The 26,892-nt window shown below is 40.1% G+C and overlaps 1 protein-coding gene across 2 annotated transcripts in view; it reads left to right on the forward strand.

The window, feature by feature from the left end:
• The window catches only part of khdrbs3 (KH domain containing, RNA binding, signal transduction associated 3), a 110,968-nt gene extending 87,046 nt beyond the window's left edge, over window positions 1-23,922 (forward strand). Inside the window, exons 7-11 of one of the 2 annotated variants that reach the window (XR_011179670.1) lie at window positions 3,883-3,965; window positions 17,919-17,971; window positions 19,808-19,947; window positions 22,128-22,182; window positions 23,749-23,922. Coding sequence is in view for 1 of the 2 variants with exons in the window: in XM_069176751.1 (XP_069032852.1) it covers window positions 3,883-3,965; window positions 17,919-17,971; window positions 19,808-19,899 (228 nt within the window). In the remaining variant the exon portion in view is untranslated. Of the gene's footprint in view, window positions 1-3,882; window positions 3,966-17,918; window positions 17,972-19,807; window positions 20,972-22,127; window positions 22,183-23,748 lie in introns of those variants that run through there. The other variant, XM_069176751.1, reaches the window with a different exon arrangement.
• The last annotated feature ends 2,970 nt before the right edge of the window (window positions 23,923-26,892 follow it).

Consider the following 26,892-nt stretch of genomic DNA (forward strand, 5'->3'; position numbering starts at 1 on the left):
AGCTTTTGGAAATAGCCACATTTTAGAAAAGCGTCTGTGCTGCAGTGTTGACTTTTGAAAGCTTTGAATTGATCAAAATGTAGGACACCACCGAAAAGTGGGACACCTGGTCTCCCTAATTGTGACTTTTACCTGTTACATTTGTAACATAAAGCCAACTTTTTTTTCCCCTTTGGAGACCTTATTTATTATGCCCGAATGGCGAGCGAACATCTGGCCTTATTTGATATATAAAAAGTGTGTTGTCAGTGTGACATCACCAGCTGAAGACAGCAGACTAAAATGTCTTGTTAGACAACCGAGGCTTCCTGTATAACCACAGATACACAAGTTTACTATTTGCCCTCCACCCAAGATTCTCATCATGCAATATTCACCACCACACTTGTTAGTTTCCGGCTACAATAGATACAGTTTAATAGGGTCGACTTTTAAGTAGATTGAAGTAGGACGCTCCTTCGAAGAGTGAAACAAAAACAGACGTGTTTCTGACAAAGACAGAGACATTGTGTTCATTTCAAATGGGAAGACATTTCAAGCAACATACATTATTTTGTGTCTATTAGTGAAAGCTGTTTCACCATTAAACATGTGATATGTGGCTTTAAATAAACAGTGTATGTTTGTCTGTTTTACTTTAAAATGTGAAAGTATTAATTAAAAAGTTCATTGTTAAAATATTGTTGTTAGTGACAGTGTCAGTGTGCAGAGGTTGAAGGGTGGAGGTGGGGCTGTAATTGGCTTTGGATAAAAGTATCTGCTGACTTAATGCAACCAAATGTGATCATTGATGCTCGTGTTGCTTCACCCTGACCATGTAGTGTAATCAACTATTTAGAGCCACTGCTATTATGAAATCCAGTGCTGGGAAGGGCTATGTTTGAAATGTAATAGGTTACAGTCTACTAGTGACCTCATCAAAGTAATGTTACCAATTCCATTTGATGATTTTTCCAACGAATGTTTTAAACAGAGCAATAAAACCGAAAACTCCTAAAAACGAAATATAAACTACTCAGCATAAACCTCCCAACAGAACTCAACTCTGAATAATGTCACTTTTATTAAAAAGTCTTCAATATATCTTGATGTAAGATCTGAATGTTTTGATTTTAAAGCTTGAACACCAAAAGAAGAAGAAGAATGTAGATCATAACTGACTGCAGTGAAGAAAAAAATGTGTCCAGAACCTCAAACCAAGTCTATATTCAGGTCGACTCCATGCTGAGTGATGACAGAACCATCAACAGGGCTGGATACTGTTCACAGGTGTTTTAAAACTGGTCCCTGAATGACTCTTTATTAAACATCTCTTCATCTCATCAGATGACATGGCCGACAAGCTCGGTGTGGTTGCTTAGAGCAATGCCCATTGATTTGATTGACATATGAAAGGTGGTGTGAATTAAAAGAGAACCAATCAGAAACAATACTCAAAATTTGAGTTCATACTGCCAAATGAATTAGACAGACTAAATTCCTGCATAGTGACATGAGCAGCAGAATGTGAAAACACTGCATCATATCTATTTATATGAAAGTACTGTATATGTATGGCATGTAGACCCTTTGTATTGTTGGACTGGGCAAAATCTAATATCACAATATTTAAGATACTTCAATATTGACAATTTGACTAAAGACAATTATCATTAATGTTGATATAATGACTAAATGAGTGATGACAAATAATAGAACAGCTAAAACTGTCTGGTATTTTAGAAACCCACACACCTCAACTGTAAAGCCAAGAAAAGACAGTAATTGTGCAACATCACGATGTTACAATATCCAAACTCTATGACGATATCTAGTCTCATATCACAATATTGATATGATAACAATATATTGCCAAACACTGTTACAAAGCCAGAACATCACCTGTTATCCACATAGCACCCACTGAAGTGGCACCAAGAATGTTATTTGGCAACACCTGTACAATCAAGTTTGAATAAACACAATTTGCAGGAATCACAGCTTAAAAATCGCCAATAAATTGAACACAACATAGATGGAGCACTATCAGCATCACCATGGTAACACTTACTGTACAGCTTCAGTGCATTAAATTGTGCATGCATTACAAAGTGAGAAACAAAAAAGCAAACAAAATTTAAACAATTAAACTGATAACAAGTAGCAAAACTGATTGGTACAGTTGATTCAAGATGCTTTCAGAGACTGAGGTCCCTGACAGTGAAGGGACATTTGGTTTGGAGGAATGACAGCAAAATTTGTATCCAAGATATAAGGTTGCATGCAGGTGGACATGTAGGTAATATTCCAGTACTTCAGACAAAAACATTTTTCTTCTGTTTTATATATACTATGCGTATATATATATATATATATATATATATATATATATATATATATATATATATATATATATATATATATATGCATATATATATATATGTAAGCATGCATTGCATACTTTTTTTGTCCACAACCCTCTTTTCCCTCTCTGTCACTCATAAATATTGCCATTGTTTTGTTCCTATTTTCAGGCAAATGAAAGTTTTAGATTTCCTCTGCTGTTAAAAAAGTGCTTTTACTTACATCCCTTTTGACAAAATTGCACTGCCTTTCGAGAGCCGCTGCTCCTATTGTTTGTTTGTTTTTAAAAGGGGTTTGAGGGGTTTAATATTGTCAAAAGTACAGTTGTTGACTTAACTCAGTCCCCGCATTAGCATGGGGAATTGTTGACTTTGCAAAATCTCTTGTAACTGCAGAATTACAAATGCCATGAGGGACTTGAATTCCCTTTAAGCTACTTTTAGACAAATAGAAGAAAACTGACAAAGACCCACAGTCCTCTCACGCACGCAAACAACGCAACTGCAAACAGGTCTTGAAAAGTCACTCGAAGGGATGACAAAGGAGAGGTTTGAGGATATGCAGCAGATTTCCTAAAATGCACCTGGCAGATTTCCCACACAGTTTAAGAAAACAAATGTTTCAACAACTGTTGCACCAAATCGTGTTTTTTTTGCCCAGAAACAAGGAAGTCTTACAACATCCGGGTCACATACTTCGTTTCTGGAGGATTAAAGAAAAAAGAGTCAATTCAAAAACTGTCATTTGGCAGATGCATGTTTCTAATCAGGAATTAAGGCCTTAATAATAACATGGATGTGATGAGTGTTTTTGCCTCCGCTGCTAAATCTTACAGACATTTCATTTCAAGCATGCAAATAAGGGGCAGATGGAATTAGCCAAGAAGTGTGTGGGGGATGAGAGACGCGTCGCTAGGGGTCGACGCCTTTTGTGGAACATAAATCCTATTTATCCCAAATTAGGACGGGTGCAGCACTGGTTTCGCTTTGATGTTCCTCTTGGCGGGGGCCTGGGTGGGGTACGGGGGGAGGGTGGAGGAGGGTGAAGGGGGGTGGGGCAGATTGCTGGAGCACAAACAGATGTTTGAGGCTCGTCCTTTGAGGTGCTGATGAAACGTAGCTACAGCGAGAGTCTTTACATCCCACTGTCAGTCAGTCGACACGGAGACAAGGGCAGGGCTGCATTTTCCACTCTAATGGTGCTGCGTATGGGCTTCGACACTAACAGCGGCACATGGACCACTTTGACCCACGTGTGCTAAGTTGAAGGCTTCAGTAAAAAGAAAAAAAAAACAACTTCACATGTAAGAATATGACAGAAACTGAAAATAAATCCATAACCGGATATCATGGTTTGGTAACAGAAGCTATTTATTTGGACTCAGAAATAATTCCTTCTCAGCTTCTTTGCTCTCCATTTCAACAGGTGTAATGTTGAACAGGTTGTCATATCAACGTCTTATTAATGTTAACGTTTTTTGGATTATTTGTCCTCTTTGCGCATCATCTAACTGGGTCAATTGTGTCTCTATGACTTCAGGAATATGACGACGGCTACGGAACAGCTTATGATGACCAAGGATATGAATCGTATGACAACAACTACAGTAATCAAGGACAAAAGTAAGTTGTGCCCCCCCCCCCCCCCCCAAATAACACTTACTGTTACCTTATTATATAAAACATGTTCATTATTTCCACAATAATGTTGAGTGAATGAAGCAGTGAGCTCTCCATTAAGGTAGAATGTGTGTGGCTCAGTGTGGTGGACAGATACCTACCATATCTGGCTTTTATACAACAAGTCATCCATTGCAAAGGACCATACTGTACAGCTCATTTGCCCTCTACCGTCTGAATACTTCCCACATTTCTAATGGCACAAAAACAACTTGGTTTGGCTTAAAAACGGATCAGGGTTTGGAATAAAATATGGTGGCAATGATATAGTCCAGCTCAAGATTATTGAATGATCCTGGTTAGAATAAACACAGTCTGTTGGTTTGAAATGGGGAACGAACAGCAGTCTCCCATGTTAGTCCGATGTTTTGTTCATCCGGCCATCTACCCCAACTTCCTCCGTATGTGGGCTTTGTGGCCCTGTAACTATGTACACTGACTTTGATCCCATCCAAATTACTATGACCACTAGAGGGCACTGGCACAAATAAAAGTAGCTGTGGGTCTTAATAAGCTGCTTGCACGATTAACCTCATGTGACCGAGTTAAAATTGAAGCTGAACTAATCTATATTTTTATGGAATGATGAAATGAATGACTGCGCCTCATGTGAAATGTGATAAATGCACAGAAAATTAGCACACAGGTTTGCAGTTACCCTCTATACGAGCATCTTTCCGCTCGTTGTTTTAGTTTTACAGCTCGCTGCTATATCGTTTTGGTGAACTCTCACCTTTCTCAATATTTTATGACAGAAGTAGAATTTGCTCTCAATTCTAATATAAATAATAGGAACACATGTGTATAAGATAATACAGTTGAATCAACACCTCTCTTATACAGTTACACAAAAAACTGAACATTATAACGATCATGCAGGTCGGATTTATTGCATGACTGTTGTATTAGCTTGTATCAGTTTCAGCGAAGTGTAACTAATATACTGGCAACTGAGTACAGCACGGGGAATAAATAACTCAGAAATTAAAACTAGGTTATCATGTTATCATACTTCCTTCCTACCAGGGCAAAAACATGAAAATGAGTGCAGTGAATTAAACAGCACTCAAATATGCAGTGACTTGTATTTAGTGTAAAATAGAGTTCATGAGCAGCATCCGAGGGCAGTGAGTTTGTGGTCTGATCATTTGGCCTTGACTAAATGTGAGAGAATATGAGGTTAACTTTGAGATTTTGAAGTCGACTGGGCTGAGAACAGCTGGATTATGGTGCTCGAAGCTGTCAGGGGCCATTTGTGCTCATTTTCGGCCCCGTTTTCAAACTCCAAAGAACTGTGAAGTATTTTGTGAGATGTTTTGACTGACCTTTGAGGCGTCCTTTAAGATTAAACTCTGAAAAGCAGAATTTAACGTCGCCATCTTCGATGTCCCACTTCCACTTTAAAAACAATACAATTAGGCCGTTGTGGAAGATTTAAGAAGTCTGAGCCGAGTCGTTGCTAAGAAGCTAATCTTTGAATCTAAGGTCTCAAAATAAACCTCTCCCCCACAGACTCAGTGACGCAACCGCGGTTTCCTCCGAGGAATTAACGGCAGCTGATTGCGATAACCACATTATCTGTGTTTTAATCACCTTTCAAAATATCTGGCGAAAGATGCATATACCTCAGAGTGCATCTCATGTCGTCGGCAAACTAAACAATCTTAGTGGTATATGCTGTTCCATTTAGCAGAGGGTCCTGCACAGCTAAATGCAGAATATTGATTTTCTTATATCCAGGCAGCTATCACACTCTCCGAGCCACACAAGGTCAAAGGCTTTCGCTTTGGTGTCCCGCTGTTTTTTTTTTTATCTGCACACAATATGCTCCATTTATGTATGCGTGCCTGTGCTGCTTCAAAGAACGAATGACTCTTGCCACATTTAGGGTGTCAAAACTTGGATTGATCTGGCAGCAGCTGGAAAAAGAAAAGGAACAGGAGAAAAAAAAAGACATTATTCTGTCCCCTGCCTTTTGTGATCAGGGTGGTCGATGTTTTCTTTTGTAGAGATGTCAGGATGTATGTCACCCAGGTTTCATCCATCTTTTGTGCTATCTCTGTGGCTTTTTTTTTTTTTAGCCCAGATCTCACACACTCACACACACACACACACTCACTCACACACACACACACACACACACACACACACACACACACACACACACACACACACACACTCCTCTCCCCTCTCTAACACACCAAGGTTTTGTATCTTGAAGTGTCGGCGGGTGGGTGTACAGATGCTCGCTGTGGAAGCCGAGTCCGCCTCAGGAATCTGCAGCTATTTGTTTTAAAAAAGCGGCCTGGTGAATAATGGTGGGGGTGTTTTCGGTGCCAGTTTTGGGTGACGGCGCAGGGAGGGTAGGAAAAAAAATGGGGGGAGTCCATCATGTGGAGGCTGGAGGCTCGGTGGACTCAAAGAGATTTTCATGTCTTATCTGGCGGGAGACGAAGCAGCTAATAGGGCCCAGACACAGAAGCCTGCGCCCCCAGAGATGGCTGATTCACTTACTTCTTCTCTGATTTGTGCGTCCTGTGTCCTGCATTGAGTTCAGAAATGACTCTTCCTGTAGGCTGACACTGTGCATGTATGTAAGCTTATAGCAGTCTTTATGGTGGACCTGAGATTGATCAAATTTTGATGGTTTGCTCTTAAACACAGGATATATTGTGTGGCATATTCTCTTTGTTTGTTCTTTGTTCACTCCTGCAGGCAGCACATTTGAAATTATGTAGATAATATTATTTATGCATACACTATGTGCAATATTACATTTATTATTGATATTAGACATGCTAATGCCATAAAAAATAGTACTTTATAGGTCCACGGTGATCTATTTTTTTTACAATTAGTTTTTGCAACTGCAATTAATCCTGCAATACAACACTGTGTGTCCACTCTTCACAGTCACAATCCTATTTGGTGATAGACAAAAGTGGATTATTTTCACCTCCAGCCTGACGGAAGTCGTAGCAGGTCCCAGCAGCAGGGCCTTGAGGAGAGTGTGTGCATTTGTGTGTGTGTGTGTGTGTGTGTGTGTGTGTGTGTGTGTGTGTGTGTGTCTACAAGAAGTCTCCTAACAATGTTTCTCGCAGCCTAAGGAGCTCCCAGTCACCAGTCTGAGCTCCGACTGCGTGGCAGGATTTCAGTTGCCGCAGGATAACAAGCAGAACAATTTACAGTCTCTCTGTCATGGTGTTACCCCGGTGGCTTATGCTAGAAACCGACCTGCCGATTGTGAACACAAAAAAGGAAAAGAAGAGGATGGTTTTTAAAGGCTGCTGTTCTTCATCTGATTCTGATGCTACTTTAGATACTTTAATTCAGTTGGAATATATTTCTATAGTGAATGTAATAACTGGTGCTGCAGGCGGTGATCTGTTTCCTGACTGTTACTCCAATTATGATTATCATATCTTACTGTATGACATCATATTACATAAATCTATAAATATAACACAATAGAAATATATCATATTGCGCTATACCTGCCTGTATATTAATAAAGTAGAGACATGATTCCTCTTTTTCCTTTAAAGCTAATGTAAACAATCACCACACAGTGTTCACCGTTCAAATGACTGTATATTAGTGCTGAAATGTAAATATTAAAGTCATTTTAATGTCTTTCGATTTAAATTTTTGCCAAAAAAAGAAGGCTGTGGGCTTGTTTCACCGTTTTCTGACATTTTATAGATAAAATGTTTAATTAAAAATCTTTAGGTGCAACCCTGCTGCCAGTAAGACTCCACATTGTTCAAAGTGTCCTTCAGACGTCTCTTTTATAAGAGCGGTCTGTGAGGTGATGTAGTATTAGGCTCTCTAAATACATCCAGCCATTTACATCCCTGTTTTCTTGCTAGATATCTTCTACTTTGCCCGTTGCAAAGCTAAATGTCTTAGTAAATTACCAACAACAGTGTCCAGTCATGAGCTTGTGCTTCCTTATACATATGGACAAGACATGGACCCACTCTTATAAGCATTAATCCTCTGGGTACCTTTAAATTGTCACTACGATGGAAGAAAAACAGGGACTTTGCGGATTTAGTAAAGTTATCTGTACCAGTACAAAAATTACAAGTCTTGCATTTATATTTCAAAATAATGTAAAGTTTTAAGTATTCTTATTTAGCATAAAAATGCACTTTAGCATTAAAAATAAATTAACTTATTTAGACAATTATTCTTTAAAGCCTGTGATTTCCATACATTGTTTGTGTTTAGAAACACTTAAACCTATAGCTTGAGTGAGAACAGAAATACTTTTGAGATTGCAGCCTTTAACTGTAAGAAGTATTTCTGTGTTTATGGCACAGCTGGCTTGAAAAAGTTTAATAATAATGCGACAATAACCTATAAGTTCAAGATGTAATGCAATCGCTTGTTTTGTCTGATCAACATTACAAAACCTTAAAGGTCCCATATTTTACACTTGTTGGGTGTTTTATTAGCAGTCTCGACATCCATAAGGATATATTTCTGTGGTAGTATTCACCAAAACCTGTCTCGATACAGTTTTATATCTTCTTTCTTAAGCTTCTCTCTGGAGCTCTACCAACAACAGGTTGTTTTGTGTCTGTCTCTTTTCTGAGTGACGTACACTCAGGCCAACCTCAGGTTTTCTTTAGTCTGTGCCAGAATGACCTCTTTGCTTTTTCATTCCCATAAAAGGTTTGACAGTGGATTGTGCTGAGAGCGGACAAATGGCATGAGTTTATGACATCACAAACCCACAGAAGCCCAAACAGCTAGTCTAAATACCACAGTTGCTGAATACATGCTGTGTGCATTTTTTCTGTGGACATTTCAATACTTTAACAGTATTTATATTGCATCTAAACTTGCTTTATCATCAAACAAGAAATCTGAATTTGTACAATGTGGGACCCTTAAAATATTCAGTTTATTGTCAGATATAACAAATTAAAAACAGTTATGTCTCATAACTAAGGAGTTAAAACTGAATCATTGACATTGTTGCTTGTAAATTGACAAAAATAATGAATTGATTATAAAAAGGATTAACAGATTTTCTGTTGAACAACTAATTAAATAATCGAAATTGCATTTCTTAAATTCTAGGAGTACTCAAAAAAGCAGCCAGATTTTAAATTATTTCCCAAGAATGTTTTGCATGCAGAATCATTTCAAAAATACTATTATTATATTGAAATCTACACACAGTGGCTTTTACATATGTAAACAGTATGTCAGTGTACATACGCAGTTACTTTACATCTGATCAAATCTGTTTATCTTGTACCAAATGTTCTGTCACACATTACTGTCCACAAAGAAAAAAAAAACTGTAACCCCTGACAAATGAAACTTGACAACCTGTGTAACTATACTGTACACACTGTGTCATCCAGAACAGCCAGAACTGAGTAATTTAGACATAATTACATTTGAAAGGCAAATAAGGCGCTCACAACCTTAAGACATGAGTGTTGAGCTAAAAAGCAGTTTTTAGACGTCCCGAAGACATTTCATGACATTTACATCTTTCAGAAGAGAGCTGACGCCTGGGGGAGTCTCATGGAACCACTACCTTGGCGTGGCAGTCGGTCTGCAACCTCCCAGATCACAGCCTCCTCTTACCGTGTTTACACAACAGAGAGCACCGAGCTATCATCTTTTTTTTGGAGAGGCAGTAGAGGGCTCCATCTCCGGAGAGTTCTCCAAAGCTACAGCGCTTAGCTACCAATCAAGTTGTAAGGTCAAGGAGGCTGGAGGGGGCTGCTTGTGTGGAGAGCATCTTTTAATTTTATTAGTGGAGAGGATGTGTGGCCTCTGTAGGGAAATGAGAAAGATGACAGCTGTGGCACGGCCCTGGCTGGACGCTCGGAGAGGTCGAGGCGAGGGAATCTCTGGCAGCTCTCGAGTGCGATCACAGCCTTATTTCATACCTGACACCTCAGAGACTTCCCCCTGCTGGCACCTTGCACCTTTCCTTGCACCTTGCTTTGGTACACTACATCGTAAGGCTGAATCCCAGAGGCCCGCGGGCACAAGGATAGCTGTGTGACAGTGTTTTAAAGGGCAGGCGCATCCCTGAGGAACAACAGTAAATCTTAGTACAAGCAGCGGGCACGGAGGAGAGCAGAGGAGGAGAGTGGCTGGATTACCAAGTTTCATGGTGGAGAAGTTTGGAATTCAATACTTGAAATAGTCTGAAAAAAACAAGACATGCTCATCACTGAGACACACACACAAACCTAAAATAGTAGTGCTATTCGGCTAATAATTCAGGGACAAATAAAAACACCGCATTCGTGATTTAAACACTAAATATGTGAAACCATGGCAACTTCCTTGACCTGTGTCAGCTTGGAATCATATTTATTATTTCTGAAAAGTTAACTGCAGTAACCTAATGTGTTTTTATTGTGCTGTAATGATTAGAGACGTCACTTCTATGTGGGAAGCACAATAATGTCCCTATTGCAAATATCCTGCTGTAAGACAAGATAATAACATACTTGACATGACAGAAAAAATACTTTTAACTTTAGTAAACTATTCAGGCTTTTATTAACAGTAAAATTAAACTATCCCGACAGCTGTGCTGGAGCTCAATACTCAGCCTGAGGACGAACGCTGTGTGACAGTAATTTACCTGCAGCTCATAAACTGTGACTCTGTGTGACAGTAATTAATGAAGTTACAGCTGTTGTGTCACATGTGACACTCTTTGGAGACACTCATAAGGATCCAGCGGCTGCATGTGAAGCTACATGTACTCATTAAACGCAGAGGAAAGGCTCTAACAAACAGCCCTCATCGTGGGGAAGTTGTATATTTATGGACATTTCAGTTCGTGAGAGATGTGAGATAGTGGAGCAAAATGAGTGAGGCAACACTCAACATACATCAAGGTTTTTCTGTAGGTTTCTAAAGGGCTTAACCGCTGTGTTTGTGGAGGATTTAAAGGGGGCTATCATAAAACATAATAATCACAAAACACTGGTACTATGTTTATTCATTCAACCTTTATTTATATTCAATAGATCATTGAGGGTGACCATTACGTACAATGAGATCAAGATTGTGCTTTTAGTGAATGGAACTGAACTGGGATATTCTCATCGGTATCCAGCAGCCAGCTATAGGGATGGATATGGATAACGTATGATTGTTTTGTTGTCGTTGTTGTTGTTTTTGCTTAACTAAAGAATTGGGTGTTTTAGATTATCCTTTAAAAAGAAGAATAAATTCATACCAGGTATTATGACCAACGTATTGTTACAACAGCAACAACAGTAGCGTTTACCAAATATAAACTCAATAATATCTTGCTGGAAGGAAATTTAACAATATCAAAATAAATAGTATTCCTGATGTCAAAATGCTGACTGAAGTTGAGAGGGAGTTTGGGAGGGGGGTTGCCGTCTCAGCCAGCTGCTGACTTTACAAGAGTTTGACTAGTTAAAAAAAAAAAGAAGGTACAAACTCAGCTGAACTGCAGAAAGATTTCATGTCAACCTATCCGTTAGTTGATGAGATATTTCAGTCTGGACCAAAGCGCTAGACTGACCGACTAACGAACAGGCCGACATTGCCGTCCCTCGAGCCTTGTCGATAGCATGCCTAAAAATGGTAGCCAGAGAAGGGTCATAGATTCCCAGCTAAAAGGTCCTGACACATTAAGTTGGCCATCTACTTCCACTGGGCCATAACTGAGCATCTATGGCAACTATGGCCGATAGTTTTATATTTGGATCTGTGATGAGTTTGACTTCAGTTCATAAAGAGATGTCAGACTGGTTGTTTAGACAAATGGATCAGTAATCTCACCCATTAAATGCAATTTCTTCATATTTTTCCCTTCTTTTCTTTTCTTTTCTTTTCTTTTCTTTTCTTTTCTTTTCTTTTCTTTTCTTTTCTTTTCTTTTCTTTTCTTTTCTTTTCTTTTCCTGAAAGACGTCAATGGTCACAAGCCGCTAAGGAGTTTTCATCTGCATGAGGTGACACAAAGCGTTTCATTGTCATTGTCATTTGGCCTCCGTCGTTGCTACTAATTTCAGGTCTGCTTGTTGTGCCGGAGCCTAAAGGCAGACAGTTAGTGTGAGAGAAATACTTGTGTTATTTATTCTTCGAGCCGATCGGTTGTGTAAGCTGTCTGCTTCTGAAATGCCCGCGGTGGCTTCACAGAGGCCGGGTACCTAGATGCTGTTTTCAGGGCCGACAGCTTGTCAAGATGAGTGAAAGGTGCTGTGTAGGGAATTAGACCATCTGAAGTAGGAGGAGGAGGAGGAGGGCGGGATTTACACCACTCTGTGTGTGTCTCAAGACAAAAAGTCACATATTGCAAATTTAATGCCCCTTAAATAAAACATGAAGTATTTCACAGATTCCAGATTCACAACCAAACCATGTTGGGTTTTAAAGAATACCGGAGGCTGACTGGACTTGAAAAGAACATGTTTTCCTTGAGGGAGGCTTGAATGTAGTTTTCAAAAAAAGAGGTAAGGTAGCATAAATGGTCGGCTCAAAAGCAGCAAGACAACTTATTTGGAAAGTCAAATCTTTGCCAGAGGCCCTTTTGTCCCTCTTTGTGGCCCTTCAGCGCGGGGTCAGCAGTAAAGATAGCTCTGCAATCAGCCACCACACTGAGCAATCACCAGTGTATCCATAACGAAGGTTTCCATTTGTAGGCTTCATTTCATACAAAATGGTAAAAAAAAAAAAGGTGATGCTACTTTTCTTTTCTTTTTTTGTCCCCCATCTATTTTCATTGTCATTTTGTCTGTGGAATTCACTAAGCTGCTATTATCAGGGCACTCAGTGTGGGACATTTTTCATCAGCATTTTACTTTTCAGCCTTGTGCCAAGAATGAATGAAAAACACGATTACAGAAGAAGCATCGAGGAAGTCGTTTTTGCTTAAGGATTCACAGTTAAAGTGTGCAATTTGCAGGAAATAGGCTAACAGAAGAAAAGCAGCCTCTGTCGGACCGCTGCTGTGTCATCTCCACCGCCCCTCGTAATGTCCTACTAGATTCCTTCAAATTTATCACACAGGACTGGAAGAGTAATGGCAATGTAAGGAAACAAAGTCCACCAGGGACGTGTACTACATCATTCAGATTTAACACTGCCATCTGTTTCATAGTGCCCCGGCACAGCGGCATCAGTGCTTAAGATGAAGCATTTACAGAGATGACAGATGTGTTAGAGAGGCAGGGTCTTTACATGAGGAAAACAGGCCAGATGAAAGAGACACACTTATCTAATAGGTGTTGTGTTTGCTTCCAATGCCGGCTGCTTCACACCGATTTGTGTTTTTTCTCGTTTTGTTTTTCTTGGCCGGTGAAGTTCGGGGAGACACAAAGCAGCGGACGCCTCCTGCTAATGAATGTCAAATCAAAAGCTGACCTATTTAGAAAGTCAAAGCACTTTTGCACCTATGACAGGGTGATATCTCGGGTGAGATCCACCCCAGTCACCTCATCGCATGCTTGTGTTGGTGCTGCCAGCTGTGCACTTTTGACTTATATCAATGATGATAAATGTGGACTGTAAGGGGATGTGACAGTGAGGCAGTCGAGAGGGTTTTTAAGGTTTAAGTTGTTCAGTGTTTCTTCCCGCTAACTTTACTGTTAATCTTGTGTGTTAGATGTCGCTCAAACTAAATCGTATCGTGATTGTAAAAAGTGTTTTCCTTTAAAGATGTTGTATTCTTGTTGTTAGCCATGCTAATACAATTTAACAGTTTAAAAAGGTTACCATTACAATCACTAAAAGGTGTGGAAAGAAAAAAATGGTCTTCCTGTTTAATGCTAACATGTAGCTTGGAACCCAGTGGACGCAAATTGCGTCTAAATTGCCACCCTTCTCCGTTAAATTTCCCAGCGGGTATTTATCAGAGATGCATGAGAAATCCTTTTAAAATGCTTTCCAACAATGTCAATGAATTTAATCGTCGTTACACTCAGTATGAAGCACTGCGTCCATCTCCACCCACCCCACTACTCTTAATTGAATAACTCCCAAAGTCCTGATCGCTTCCCAACGTGTTGCACATCAAGATAAACAGCCGAACTTACCTTTTCTGACGATACCCGTCCTTTCTGAGTATGTCAAAACTTTTTGAGCAAATCCGATTTTGAAATCCCTGCTGACCTCTGCATTGTCTCCATCATAGGGCTGACATAAAATCCCCCTTTCTGTGAACAAAATTATGATAATAACGGCCTAGTTATTAGCACATATCACAGGGGCGTATGCCCCCAGTGTGAGTCCCTGGTTTGGGCCCCTGGCCACCCAGACTCATTCATGACATTTATTTTCCTTCAGGCACTGAGCAAATTTGTTTTCAAATTACTGAGTCATGCAGTGTCCCACACCTATTCAGATATTGCCAGATTCTAAACAATCTCCTGTACAAAACCATAAAAAAAGAAATCTCAAGAGATCTTCTTGTCAAATCAAATGACAAAAGATCTGGATAGCTGAGACTGTCCTGAAAAAAACAAGATATAGCATGAAAGGTTAGCCCCCCCATAATGACGTATAATAACTATAAAAAGTGAAGGTAGTGAAATTACCCTGAAATAGTCTCGGGTCCATCGGGGTAAATGACAGCCTGCAGCTACATTAGTCAGTAGGTTCACATTAGCATACTTACTGTCCAGCTAGCTCGCTTGCCTCGCTCACAAGCAGGATAGCTTTTAACAACATGAATGAAAAAGTCAATTTTGGAATAACTTTTATTAAACTTTTTATTGTTTATTAGTTTCATTGTTTTACTCTTTTAAAAACTCAATTTTAAATAATCCAGCCTCGTCTGCACGACAATCATTATTATTATACAATGCTAATAAAATAAGGGCAAGGCAGTTACTCCTCTGCTTAAAAGGCCAAAACACAAACACATTTTCTCTGGTCTGTAGCGCCTCTGGCAAGTTGTACTCCTCTTAACAATCAATGAACTTTACTGTACTGCATTAATAAAAGAAAAGGTCAGAATGCTTAAATTAAAATATGCTAAATGTGCTGTCGGGCATCAGACGCTGCCGAACTTTTGGCTTCACAAAGCAGAATTTCACCAGAATCTTTGACCTTCAGGATGCGTCTGAAGACTGCGGCCTCTGTAATAGAGAGGAGAAAGTAACTACGGGGAGAAGTTGTGTAGCAATATTGACAAAATGTCACTTCAGAAATTAGAGGCGCCTAACAGCCTCCGTTGCCCTCTTCTCCTTTGTGCAAAGAGCAGGTCTGCACTGGCAGCTTTCAGCACAGCACACTACTATTATCGGTGCTTTCCGCCATTAGCAACAGAGAAACTTCAAGAGTTAAGTGCTAAAAAAGGCCTTTTTTTTTATTTTATTTTTATTTTTTACAGGAATCCTGGCTTCCAGTTTTTGTGAGACAGTGAAAATACATTAAAAGAAAAATGAGAGTCTGGAGCATGTAAGCAAGCCTTTAAAAAGGTTTAAGCAGTGCTGTGTATTACCCTGGTTTGTCTTATATGGGTGTATTTTATTGCTGAATACGACAGCGCCATACAGGAAAGCCCAAAATTACCCAACACTTCACAATGTGTCTGCAGGCACCTGTGATTGTGACAAATAAATTTTCTGTCAGTCATAAAACTGATGTTTAGACCCCTCTGGAATACACCGCATTTTAGTATTGTGTGAAATCTAATTATTTAGTGTCCTGTCAGGTCTTGTCTCAGGGTACACAACATGACGAGCCGAAACGCATCCGTGCTGTCACGTGACACTCGGCCTCCCCCCTCTCCTCCCTCTCAGGGGTGTCAGAGATATTCCAGTGCCTTGACATCCCTGGCAGATGTCTGGTGGCACTTCAGCTGCGAGCGGCTGACTGGAAAACGCAGCGCCTCTTGCTTGGAGGGCGGCTGTAGCACAGGGGAGCAGCCTTGTTTGCTTCTGCTGGCTTGGCATTGTTTGTGGTTGAATTATGGACTGTGTGAAATGTATGCTAAGCCTGACTTAAGGCGCGAGCCTCTTTAGGGGGCTGTCTCATGTCTCATTGAGTCTCTACAGTGCTCTTAAAATGATTCCTCACTCTGTCCTCAATTGGCCGCGTTGTTTATCCTTCCTGAAAAATGGTTTCAGGAAAACAACCAATCAGATTATGATTATTAGTGTCAGTTAGGCTGTCAGAATAAGGATTAGACCAAAGTTGCATTGCATTTGCTCAGCCCAAGATTTCACATTTGTTTGGAGGTTTCTGCCTCCTCCGCCAAAAAAAAATGAAGGTTTATATTTTTTGTGTATTAAACCAAAAATTCAAGTTTCCGTTTAGGCATAATGTCCCCATCGCCCTGGACAACTCAAAGGACAGAGACACTGTTTCTGCAAAGACACGTTACAGTCAAATTCTTAAAATGTTGTTTTTCAATGGTGAGCACCACGTTAAATCTCAATCACTTCTATTGCGTTAGCGCGGCAGAAATAGAAAACACTGATATTTCAAAGCCTAATCTAAAACAAAAAAAATCTAAAGAAGTGTTGTTGTTGTTGTTTTTTTTCTATTTTGGGTGAATTGATTGTTGAACTACTGCTTTCTCAGAATTCAGCCTGTATTAGCAAAGCACCTCATTTTCCCCCACAACAGGCTAACGTAGGTTTATTATACTCTATTAGTTTGTATATTTCGAATCATTTTGCCACAAACAATTCAGTGTGCCAGCAAAGCCAGCAAGTTAGCTGGATGACAGATACGATAACGTGAAGCAACTGCATTATTTAGCAAAACGATAGCATTTAGCTTAAAATTGCCCATCAGTAAAAAGTAATGCGATCTTCTGCAACATGAACACTAAATGTTTATTGCAATATGCAATAGTTAATCACCAAATCATTTCCTTGGATAGTCGTTTGTATCCTCATTAATGGAGGAAACACCAAGAGGTGCATCAGTGAATCTTTTGGAGCTTATTGAAATAAACAAAGCGGAGTTGATGATTACTAAATGTTTTCACAATGGTACAGCTTGTTTTTGTGAAGCAGACGTTGCTCACTGACAGCAGACTGAACAGCAGGCTGAATTTGTATAAAATTGATTTCCTGGCGAGCTGCTAACTGTGGTGTAATTTGATAAAGGAGTGGACCGGCTCAACCTCCTGGACCTCCGTTTGGCTTTCTGAGATCGTGCCGCAGAAAGCTCCTCTCTTACGGTAACAGGAGTAAAATAGAAATTCGTTACTTCCACTCCGGTGTGTCATTACTGTCACCTCTGTGCCCTCAGCAGTCAGCCAGCGTTGATGTGCTGTGTTGGGTTTTGGACGGTGCTTTCAGCCCTCTAATCTGGAGAGCAGAGAGGTGCTGCTGTCGCTGACAGACTGACTGACAGGCAGGCGGAGAGGACCCAGCTGTGATGGCTGGTGTCGGCTCAGTGGCAGCCTTATGATGAATTGCCTCTCTTGAGTGATAGCGCTGTTGCTGAATGATACTGACGCAGGATTGTTCTGTCAGCATCTCACTGGCGACCGCAAATAAAGAAAGAAAGAAATGAGCGAGAAATGAAGCGCTGTGCAACTTGCCTCCCCGTCTTTTTATTTTTCATTAAAGTTGCCACCTCTCATAGATCTCCATATGCAGTGATATGGAACTGGAAGGTTGTGCACAGATACGGTGGAGAAAATTGCCTTGTAGAACCACAAATGTGGCCAAACTTTTGAGTGATTGAACGCTGCCTTCAGTTTGTTTCTTACTTTTATTTCCAACGCAGTATGAATACCTGAAGAAAAAAAAGAAAACACTTCCTTTATCGTAATGAATATGATAATACAAGTAAAAATAAGTTGCATTCAATTCATTTGCTGATAGTTGCAATTTGTTTGATGCAGGATTGTTTTTTTTTTCGTTCATCTCCAGATTCTAACACTCGCCTGATTGTTCTGTTTGTTTCCAGCTCAGATGACTACTATGAATACGGACACAGCGGGGAGTCCTATGATTCGTACGGTGAGTCGCAGACCTTTTGTCCTCCGGTATTTATAATGTCAACTATCAGAACAATATGTATTTCCATTTCCTGCCTCTGCTGTGCTGGCTTCATGTCGGTTGCCATAGCACCTGGCTAATTGTGTGCTTCTTTGAACACATTCGAAATGATGATGTTTAAAGTGAATGTCCTCAGTTCATTTGGATATTTAGGTGACACCTAAATACGATTATCACTTTTAATGTCATCTGACTAACGGGAAATACCCTTCCCATCCAAAACGAACATGTTGTAAATGTTTGGACACCAAATCCAAATTTTCTTGTGTTGTTTTAACCCATTTTCACAAAATCGTTACGAACAAAACCCTTCCCCACTGACTCGCAGAAAGTTTTTCCCAAGTTGTGTCCAAACTCCCACCGCTGGCATTATGCTCAACAGTCCTGTGTCAGCTCCTGACAAGATACAGTAAGAAGTGGGCCAAGGTCGTACCTGCTGCAGAGTGCATTCCAATGATAGTGGAGCTAATACGCAGCACTGCACTGCGCAGTTGACCGTGCGGCTGTACAGCTGAAGGTTGATCCGTCTTTCATAAACGCTCGGTATGTGTGGCCTTTGTTTGAACCGGAGAATAAAACGAGTTCACCATAAACAGTTATTTAGAGTGCGGTTGTGGCGTGAACAGATTTGTTTTCTACAAAGTCTCACTATGTAGGTGCAGATATAGAAGAGGCAGTTTTCAGCACACAGATGTTATAATGAGCTACTTTTTATTCACAGTGATGCATAACTACAGTATGTTCAAAACATTTTTTACATGTCTTGAAGCTATATAACAGATACAGTTGTGATTTTCCTTTGAGACATTTTGTCCTTTTATAATACAGACAGGTACTTATGAGGTGATCCAAGTGTAAAGATGGCAATCATATTTTTTGCATCATAAAACCAGATCGACGGCCTGCAGTATATCTTTTCTTTTTACAGATTTAAAATGCGTTTTTTGGGAAGTAAGTCGACTCCATTAAAAACGTTCCCAACTTTTTGGACCAAACAAACGGAAGAGCAGCCTCTGCTCATTAGAGCGTTGCCTACCTGCACATCATTTTTTTTTTTTTTTTTTAAATGCTCCCGTGCAGGTCACACAGAGAAGAGGGTGACAGTTCAAAGGAAACAGATAAACAGCATTGATGTGCCTCCTTGTTCTCAAAACACAAGGTTACCTTGGTGTGTTTCTTCAAAGTGACTGTCAGTGGAAGGGTGACAGGTTTAATTAAGGGGTATTGGCTGTGTGCTGCCAACAGAGAGCCAGTACACAGAAAACAAAAAAACAAGCCTTTGTGCCGCTCCGCTCCAGGGGAGTCTCAGCGCTGGCTGAAGATCAGACAAAGGGTGCCATCGATACTGGCACTTTCACATTGACAGTAGTGTGTGTGTGTGTGTGTGTGTGTGTGTGTGTGTGTGTGTGTGTGTGTGTGTGTGTGTTGGGAGGAGGGGGCGGGGTGGTGGTGCTGATTTGGGCTAATGGTAATTGTGACCTTTATGCTGGGAGCCACTAAACGGGTCCTTTTCAAGTAGCTATTTGATCCTCTCATTCAATTATCGGAGACGAATCCTTCCAGGTGAAAGTCAAGCTTCTTGGTCGGAGTCTCTCCGCTCAGAACGGGGCTTTTGTTTTTACGAGCCACGCCGATGCCACACACTCCGAGTGCTCCCGACGTCCTGCAGCACGGAGCGTCTCGACTGTATTTGCATACAGCTTGGAAGACTTACACGGGTTGTTATGAGTGAATGATTAAAGTGCGGTGCCTCTGTAATCACTCCCCATCTGTTTCTTCTCTTGTCTTCCGAATCAGGTCAGGAAGAGTGGGCAAACAATCGCGGCAAGGCTCCGGCAGCACGAACAACCAAGGGAGTGTACAGAGATCAGCCATACTCCAGATATTGAACTGTTTATACAACCCGCACCTGAGTCCTCATGGCTGTTTCAACCCAAGTAATGGATTTTTTATGGACGCTCCCACCTTTTTAGAATTGAAAACTTAAAACCGCAAAATAAATCCAATGAAAGAGTGATAGCGAGACACCGAATGAGACAAAACTGGTTTATGGAATCCCCCTGAATACCAAAACATACTCCCCACTGGGTAACACGTGTCAAGAAATTTAAGCAATCTGTCCTTTCCCAGGAGAAATCGAGTGGACGTTAGGATTAAGAAAGACTCCATAGAACATTAAGTTTCTCTCTCAGCTATGTGATTGTGAAGAATGACATTGAATCGGGCTATTTTACTCGGTAATGATTAGTGAACCACTATAAGCTGTTCGCCTCTACACAGCTGCCAGCGCAACGTAATTTATAACCCTCTCTTCTTTAAACCTTCAACTGCGTGGTTGATCACTTTAAATTGTAGTAGCTTAGTTCTAGGAAAGTGCAGTGCTGTAGATACATTTTTCTGAAGGGTAATTGGTGAAATTGTGTCCCCCTGTAAATGAAACATTTACAAACTGGAAAAGAGAAAAAGTCATACTGTATACATATTGTATTGCTGTTTCCCTCCTTTTTGTAAAATAATAGGTCGTTAGTGTTAAAGGGCTTATAGAAGCATGGTGTGCAACTGTGGATATTGTCAGCTGTTTTATTCTGAAAAAAAGCCTGTGTAGTTGTGTCCATTGATTATGCCCCCAAACATCCACTTAAACACATCTATAAATAGCTGCGCATACTCTTATGTACACCGAACAACCTGAGCTGCAAAACAGTCCGGGAGCTTTTTCATGTTTGTGATTCTTTTAGATCTAAATAAATAACTTTGATGTCATTTTTTGATTTAAAAACCAGATACTTTTCTGACTTTGAAGGCATAATCATGAGTTCGAAAAAGTTTACAAAATCACACGCTGATGAATTGGCAATCACTTCCATCTGGAGATTTGATCAACTATATTGATTTTGAGCTTATGTAAGCCCTTTAATATTTTCTTCTTTGTTGATGCTGAATAAACATTTTGAAAGAAAACACTTGTGTTGAAGAGAATAATTATGGACTCCTAAAAAGCCTCATAATTTAAACTAACAAACCCAAATGAAAACACTCGATACGTTTGGAATATTTAGGAACCGCGTAGAAGCCTGTAACGACTCAAACTGTGATGATTATTATCTTAAAATGAAAAACAAACTAAAACATCATATGGTCCAGCTTAAAATCCCAAGATGGCATTACCAAAAGTACATATAAACAGTGCACGCAGCGGATGGCTGTTTGACCTTGATGATGACCTTGGTAATCTGATAAGAGTGGTTTCCTATTTGTATTTGAGCGCCATGTGATGCATTTCGTAGGAAATGTCTCCGACTGAGATTTAGAGGATTTAGCGATAACGACGTCGCCACTCTTGAAACTCTATCCGTTCTGTTTGCTCACATAATTCAATGTGAAGCGAATGCCGATCACGTCGGGCCGTCATCAGTAAACACACATTAACTTCCTGAGTGTTTACTCTGACAGAAGCGGCCCCGTAGCGACCCCGCCAAAAGCCTCCCCTGACCTCCTCTGGGGGGCCGTGTTCGGTTCGGTGCGGTGCGGTGCGGGGGGTCGGGCGGGGGATGGAGAGGGTGAGGTGGGGGGGGTTGGGGGGGTGGAAGGTTCTCTTTCTCTCTTCTTGTTTTGCTCTTTCTGTTCTCCTCCGGTCATGTGACCCTCTCCCAGTCCTTTAAAGAGCCTGCCTTTGCCCCGTCCATTAAAGAGACTCTAAATGACCCCCAGCTGACCTCCGCAGAGAGAGGATGGCAGTAGCTGTTTAAAAAGACCTCCGTTCCACAAGGTAAACAACCTGACCCAGTTTAACCTCTCCCCTAACGTAGTTGCTCATAAACCCTCTCTAAACTTTAATGTAACATGTTTTCCTGTCTCTGTAATCTAGAAACAAAGCTGGGAATAATTAGATATCTGTAACAAAAAAAAAACACTGTAAAAAAGTTTGATAAATAGCAGTAATATTTCAACAAACTGTGTAGTGAAATAACTTTATCCTAAGACTTTGATAAAATATATCCTCTGTTACAATAATTGAACCATAAAATATGATGTGTGTTGGCATTTGTTTGTATATTGTTAGTGATAAAATATGAACAACTTGCCTGGTCATACTGTTGTTTATATTCCTTTCTAGGTCAAAGTCCCGGCTACACAGGACCTTGCATCCAATTATCTCACTGGTGCTAAAGGTGAGTTTGCTGCATTAAGTGTTATGTGTTTATGATGCTGTTTTGCATGTAAACATCAAAATAAACTGAAACTATGGGGTCAAATATGGGTCAAAAAGATTGGCAAACCTCAGAGAGTCTTGAATGACTTCAAAGGAGTCCGCAGAAAAAAATGGCAAACAGCCTAATTTTACAGTTCTTTCTCTGATTAAAAGGTGTATGTCTCTAATCATTTTTTATTCATGTCATATCATAGTTAATATTTGGGGTCAAATAGGGTTCAAGGCTGAATCTGGTGACTGTTGGGGATTCTTGAAAAGGTACCAAGAGGTTTGCGGAAAAACTGTCAGTAGCTTCATTTCAGCTTCCTTTCAGTCCTCGTACTGTACTCATACAGTATAACCATGCACTTAAATGAGAATACCTTTGATGAATTTATGCATGTAAATGCATCATACAGATTTTACAGAGTCAAATAAGGGTCAAAAATATAAAATGCTTGAAGGCTGGATCTGGTGACTCTTAGTATTCTACTTAATTTAACAGTTCTTTCAATTATCAAAAAGTACATGGAATGTGTCTGGTATGATTTTGACCATGTGAACATGATAATGTACAGAAACTCAAACGGGTCAAATTTAAAATGTTTTGATCTTGAAAGGTGGATACGTCAAAAGATTCCAAGAAAAAATGAAAGTGTTCTTTTGGACATTCAGTGATGCTGTATAAATATATAATTGGTATTGATCTAAACAGTGCCATATAACCAGTTAAATAAGGCTCATAACATGACTAAAAACATAATCATATTCTAACCTATGGCCTAAGACCTAACCTAAAACGGTCAAGAATATTTTGAATACGGATACTTTTCCAAATTCATAAAACATCTACAGAAAAACGAAGAATAGTTAATGTATCTATCTTAACCATGCAATTCAAGCACTTTATGTGGGTTGGGTTAAGGTTAGTAACAGTCATAACAAAAGAAATCCTCCCGGATGAGGGTGTGACCCGCAGAGAAATTGTCAAATGATGGTCCCGAACCGTTTGAGTGTCTATTTAAAAACCTTTAAGAAGTACAAAATGAAAAATTCTGCGGAGGACACAGTGTTATCATGACATCAAATATTAATGTGACTTTGAGGCAACTTAATGCTCTCTTGATGGATGTTTAACGATAAAAATATTTTTCCGGAACGCTCGAAATCCTCCAGAATTGAATCTAGTTCGACCCTCAGCTCCGCCGTTAGACCCTCCGTCAGCCCTCTCAGGGGATTTCCTGTCCTGCCAGACTCGCTGCCTCTCTTTGTACCTATGCAATTAGTGTGTAAGAACACTCTGTGTCATCTGACCCACAACGGCGTCCCTGTAGCTGCATTTTGAAAATGGCACTCTGTCCTTGTATTAAGTGAAGAAACGTGATGCCGGACTAATTGCATCCGCCGAAAACTTCTGCAATACAAAGAATGTGTCAAAGGAGAGCACTGGAAAAAAAAAAAAAAAATCCTTCTTGCTTTTCTTTTCTATTATTTTTATTAAACCTCATATTGTACTTCTCTTTCTTCTTCCCTTCCTTATTAATAGACTTGATGAACCACACACCATGAACTTGGGTCTCAACATTAAAGCCCACATGAAGTCAGACTGTCCAGCTTCAGTCAGGATCCCCCCCCCCCTCGGCGGTGGATTTTCACAGTGTGGACTGAGGTGAATCCTGCAGTGGATGAGATGGAGTGACCTGTTGAGATGCAGAAACCAGGGAGGGTTGAGGGGTTTGGAGGGAGGGAGGAAGGGAAGGGAAGTGAAGGGGGAGGAAGGGAGGGGGGGGGTAATGCATTTATCACACATCATCATTCTTCGGAGAAAAGGAAGAAGGGGGAGGAGACCCGTGAGGCAAATGGAGTTCCTCATCCTCTGGGATGACGATCTGTCGGGGAGAATATTTCCTTCAGAGCTCCTCTGCCTCTGTATACATTTTACATACACACAGGAGTGCTCTGAACTGACTGTGAACCTGACCGGCATTTTTTTCTTGATTCCAACTGTTATTGGAGGGGATGTGTGTCTCCCTCTCACATTAGATGTGAGTCGTCACCTCGGTGGAAGGAATGGTAAATAATGCAATATGCTAAGGGAAGGACTCTATAATTCTAGCAAAGACACTTTTATTCTCCAATTGTTGTGCTCATTAACCTATATAGAATCCAACCCAGTGAATAAAGAATTCACCGAGTGCCTTATTGTTGCTTTATAATGACAGTTTTTTTTATGTTAAGTCCCCTTGCCGGAGTTAAAATGTGGGACAGCACGGAGAGAAAAGGTTGCTATTTCTATTTCTTCTTCTTTTATGCTGTTTTTTTTTTCTTTTCTTTTTTTTTTTTTTCTGTGTGTATCACTGCGATGCTGAAAAAACACCACCCGGCCTCGCACACGAATACAGTCGACTCCAGATGTATTGCTTAATCAGAATCGACTTCGGTGGATATTACAATTCCAAAATAGCTTTCTATCGGATGGAGAGCTTCATTCTGTCTTGTGCATAAGTCCAGATAGGCTGATCCGTATTCCACACAGTCGCATGTCCTCGGTGGCAGACAATAGTTTTCCATTAGAGGAAGTGATTCTCTCCGGAGCCTCGGGCCAAGCCTCAGACAATAACACAGCGACCTAAAGCTCGCGTCTCGGGCTCCCAGAGTCAACTCTCATCACCTCCAGGGGCTGATTCCCACTATGAAGTGGCTTAAAGCGACAGGCTTATCTGGAGTGAGCTTGTCTGAGTTAATAAAGTAAGAGCAGCTTATTTGATTAAGAATGCATTTAAGGGAGGGGGGGGCTAAAACTGACAGGGGGGGATCTGTCACAGGGAGACAAGTCCATTTCAACAGTAGAATACAAATCGATGGGTCGTGAACATTGGGACCACTGAGAGATCTGCAGCAAAACCAGAAATACTAGTTTAAAGGCCACCAGAACCTGTTTTCTGAATCAGCTTCTTCCTGCGAGTGACTCGGCCCTACGTGAACTCACTATGTGTCTGCCAACAGTACAATAGTTCCCGTTATTTCCAATAAAATATTTCCGTATTTGTCTTTATGTAATTTGTTACAGTGGGCGGAGCTTACAACAAAATGTGTGTTTTTGTGTACCAATCAGAACAGCAACATTTGAATCAAAATATAAACTATGGGGTCGTTTGTATATGTTGTCAGGACTGTTAATCAAATGTGATGAAAGCACGCTGTCCTAGATACAGTTAGCTTAGCATAAAGATGTAAATAGAGGGAAATGACAAACCTTGCTCTGTTCAACATGTCTGCCTCCAGCACATTGAAAGCTTGTTAATAGATATGTTACATCTGGTTTATCTAAAGCAAAAAAAAAATCAGGTGGGTTTTTGAGTGGGACTGTTTTTTGGACCAGGAACATCGTATAGAATCCTCTGGTTGTCTGTGAACTGGTTGAATCATTGTTTTTAAATTCACTTTCTTTAAAAGTGTTGGTTGCTTGATTCTGCCATTTGTGAACAGAGCGAGCTGCGAGCTGCGAGCTGCGAGCTGCTCACCCTGTTTACATTTCTTCTGCTAAACTAAGCTAAGCGATCCAGCTGCTGTTTCTGCTTCCATAATGACCTTTCAGACATGAGATCTACTCATGGAACTCACAACAAGAAAGTAAATATCATCAAAATGTCAAACCATACCTTTTTTATTTGCTTAGTTTTTTAATTTAGTTTTTTTTTAATCTTAAATATGCTATGATTTGAAAACAAGGTTTGGGGGCTACTTTGTGTGTAGGGTCTTTTTTAAGTGTTTCTCACTCCAACTATGACAGAGTATTAGGGCTACATTAAAGGGATTTTTATTTATTTTTATTTTGCTGTTGAGAAAAGTCAATGTTTAGTGCCAGGCATACATTTCCACTTTATAAAATGGTATTTTAACTTTATTCTGAAAATGTAAAATTAAAAACATTATCCTCCACTTATGTTGTTTTCCTTAAAGTGGCCCCAAGACTCAAAACGTATTCGTATTCTAATGGTATCCATTTTTTTTTTTTTTTTTGCAGGAAAGTGAAACAACAGCCTGTTCTATTCAGTGTCTCCACAGTGTCATTTTTTAACAACCACAAGGCGGCACCAAAGAGAGAAATTATGCAGCTCTACATATAGCGGCTTTAATTACAAGCAGTTAAAAACAAATAGAAGTAGAGACTGTATATGGAAGATGTAGGCACGAGCACCAGCCTCACTTTCACCCTAAATACTGTTTAACTAAGTCATGGCTATTTTAGCTGAGAAAAAAAAAAAAAAAAAAAAAAGTGGAGTCTGTTTGATTCTGTGATGTGTGCTCATCCACTAGTATTCCTCTTAATCATGTTCTGGATCTAAAGCGGCCGCATCCTGCCGTTTGTCCTGTAATTAACTGGAGGGCTCTTAATCTTCCTGAGATTAAAAGACCCTGATCAATGTTGAAGTGTCCCTGTGTCTCCTTCGGAAGCGAGTGCTAATGTGACCACGGGTCAGTGTGTGTCGCCTGCTAAGTGGAAGCTCGGATTGAGAAGGATCGATCATTACAAGACTCAAGAGTCAACCTGGGCAAAGAATAGCAAAAACACAGGGAACGAGAATCTTTCCAATTTACACTGTACTCAACAAATATTTCATTATTTTTCTGGGAAATATGCTTCTTTATTTTTCTCATAATTAACATTCTAGTCAAAGCTTAGACA

Source organism: Embiotoca jacksoni, unplaced genomic scaffold (assembly GCF_022577435.1).
Source record: "Embiotoca jacksoni isolate LCO1_2020_lvr unplaced genomic scaffold, fEmbJac1.0.p SCAF_7, whole genome shotgun sequence".
Taxonomy (NCBI): domain Eukaryota; kingdom Metazoa; phylum Chordata; class Actinopteri; family Embiotocidae; genus Embiotoca; species Embiotoca jacksoni.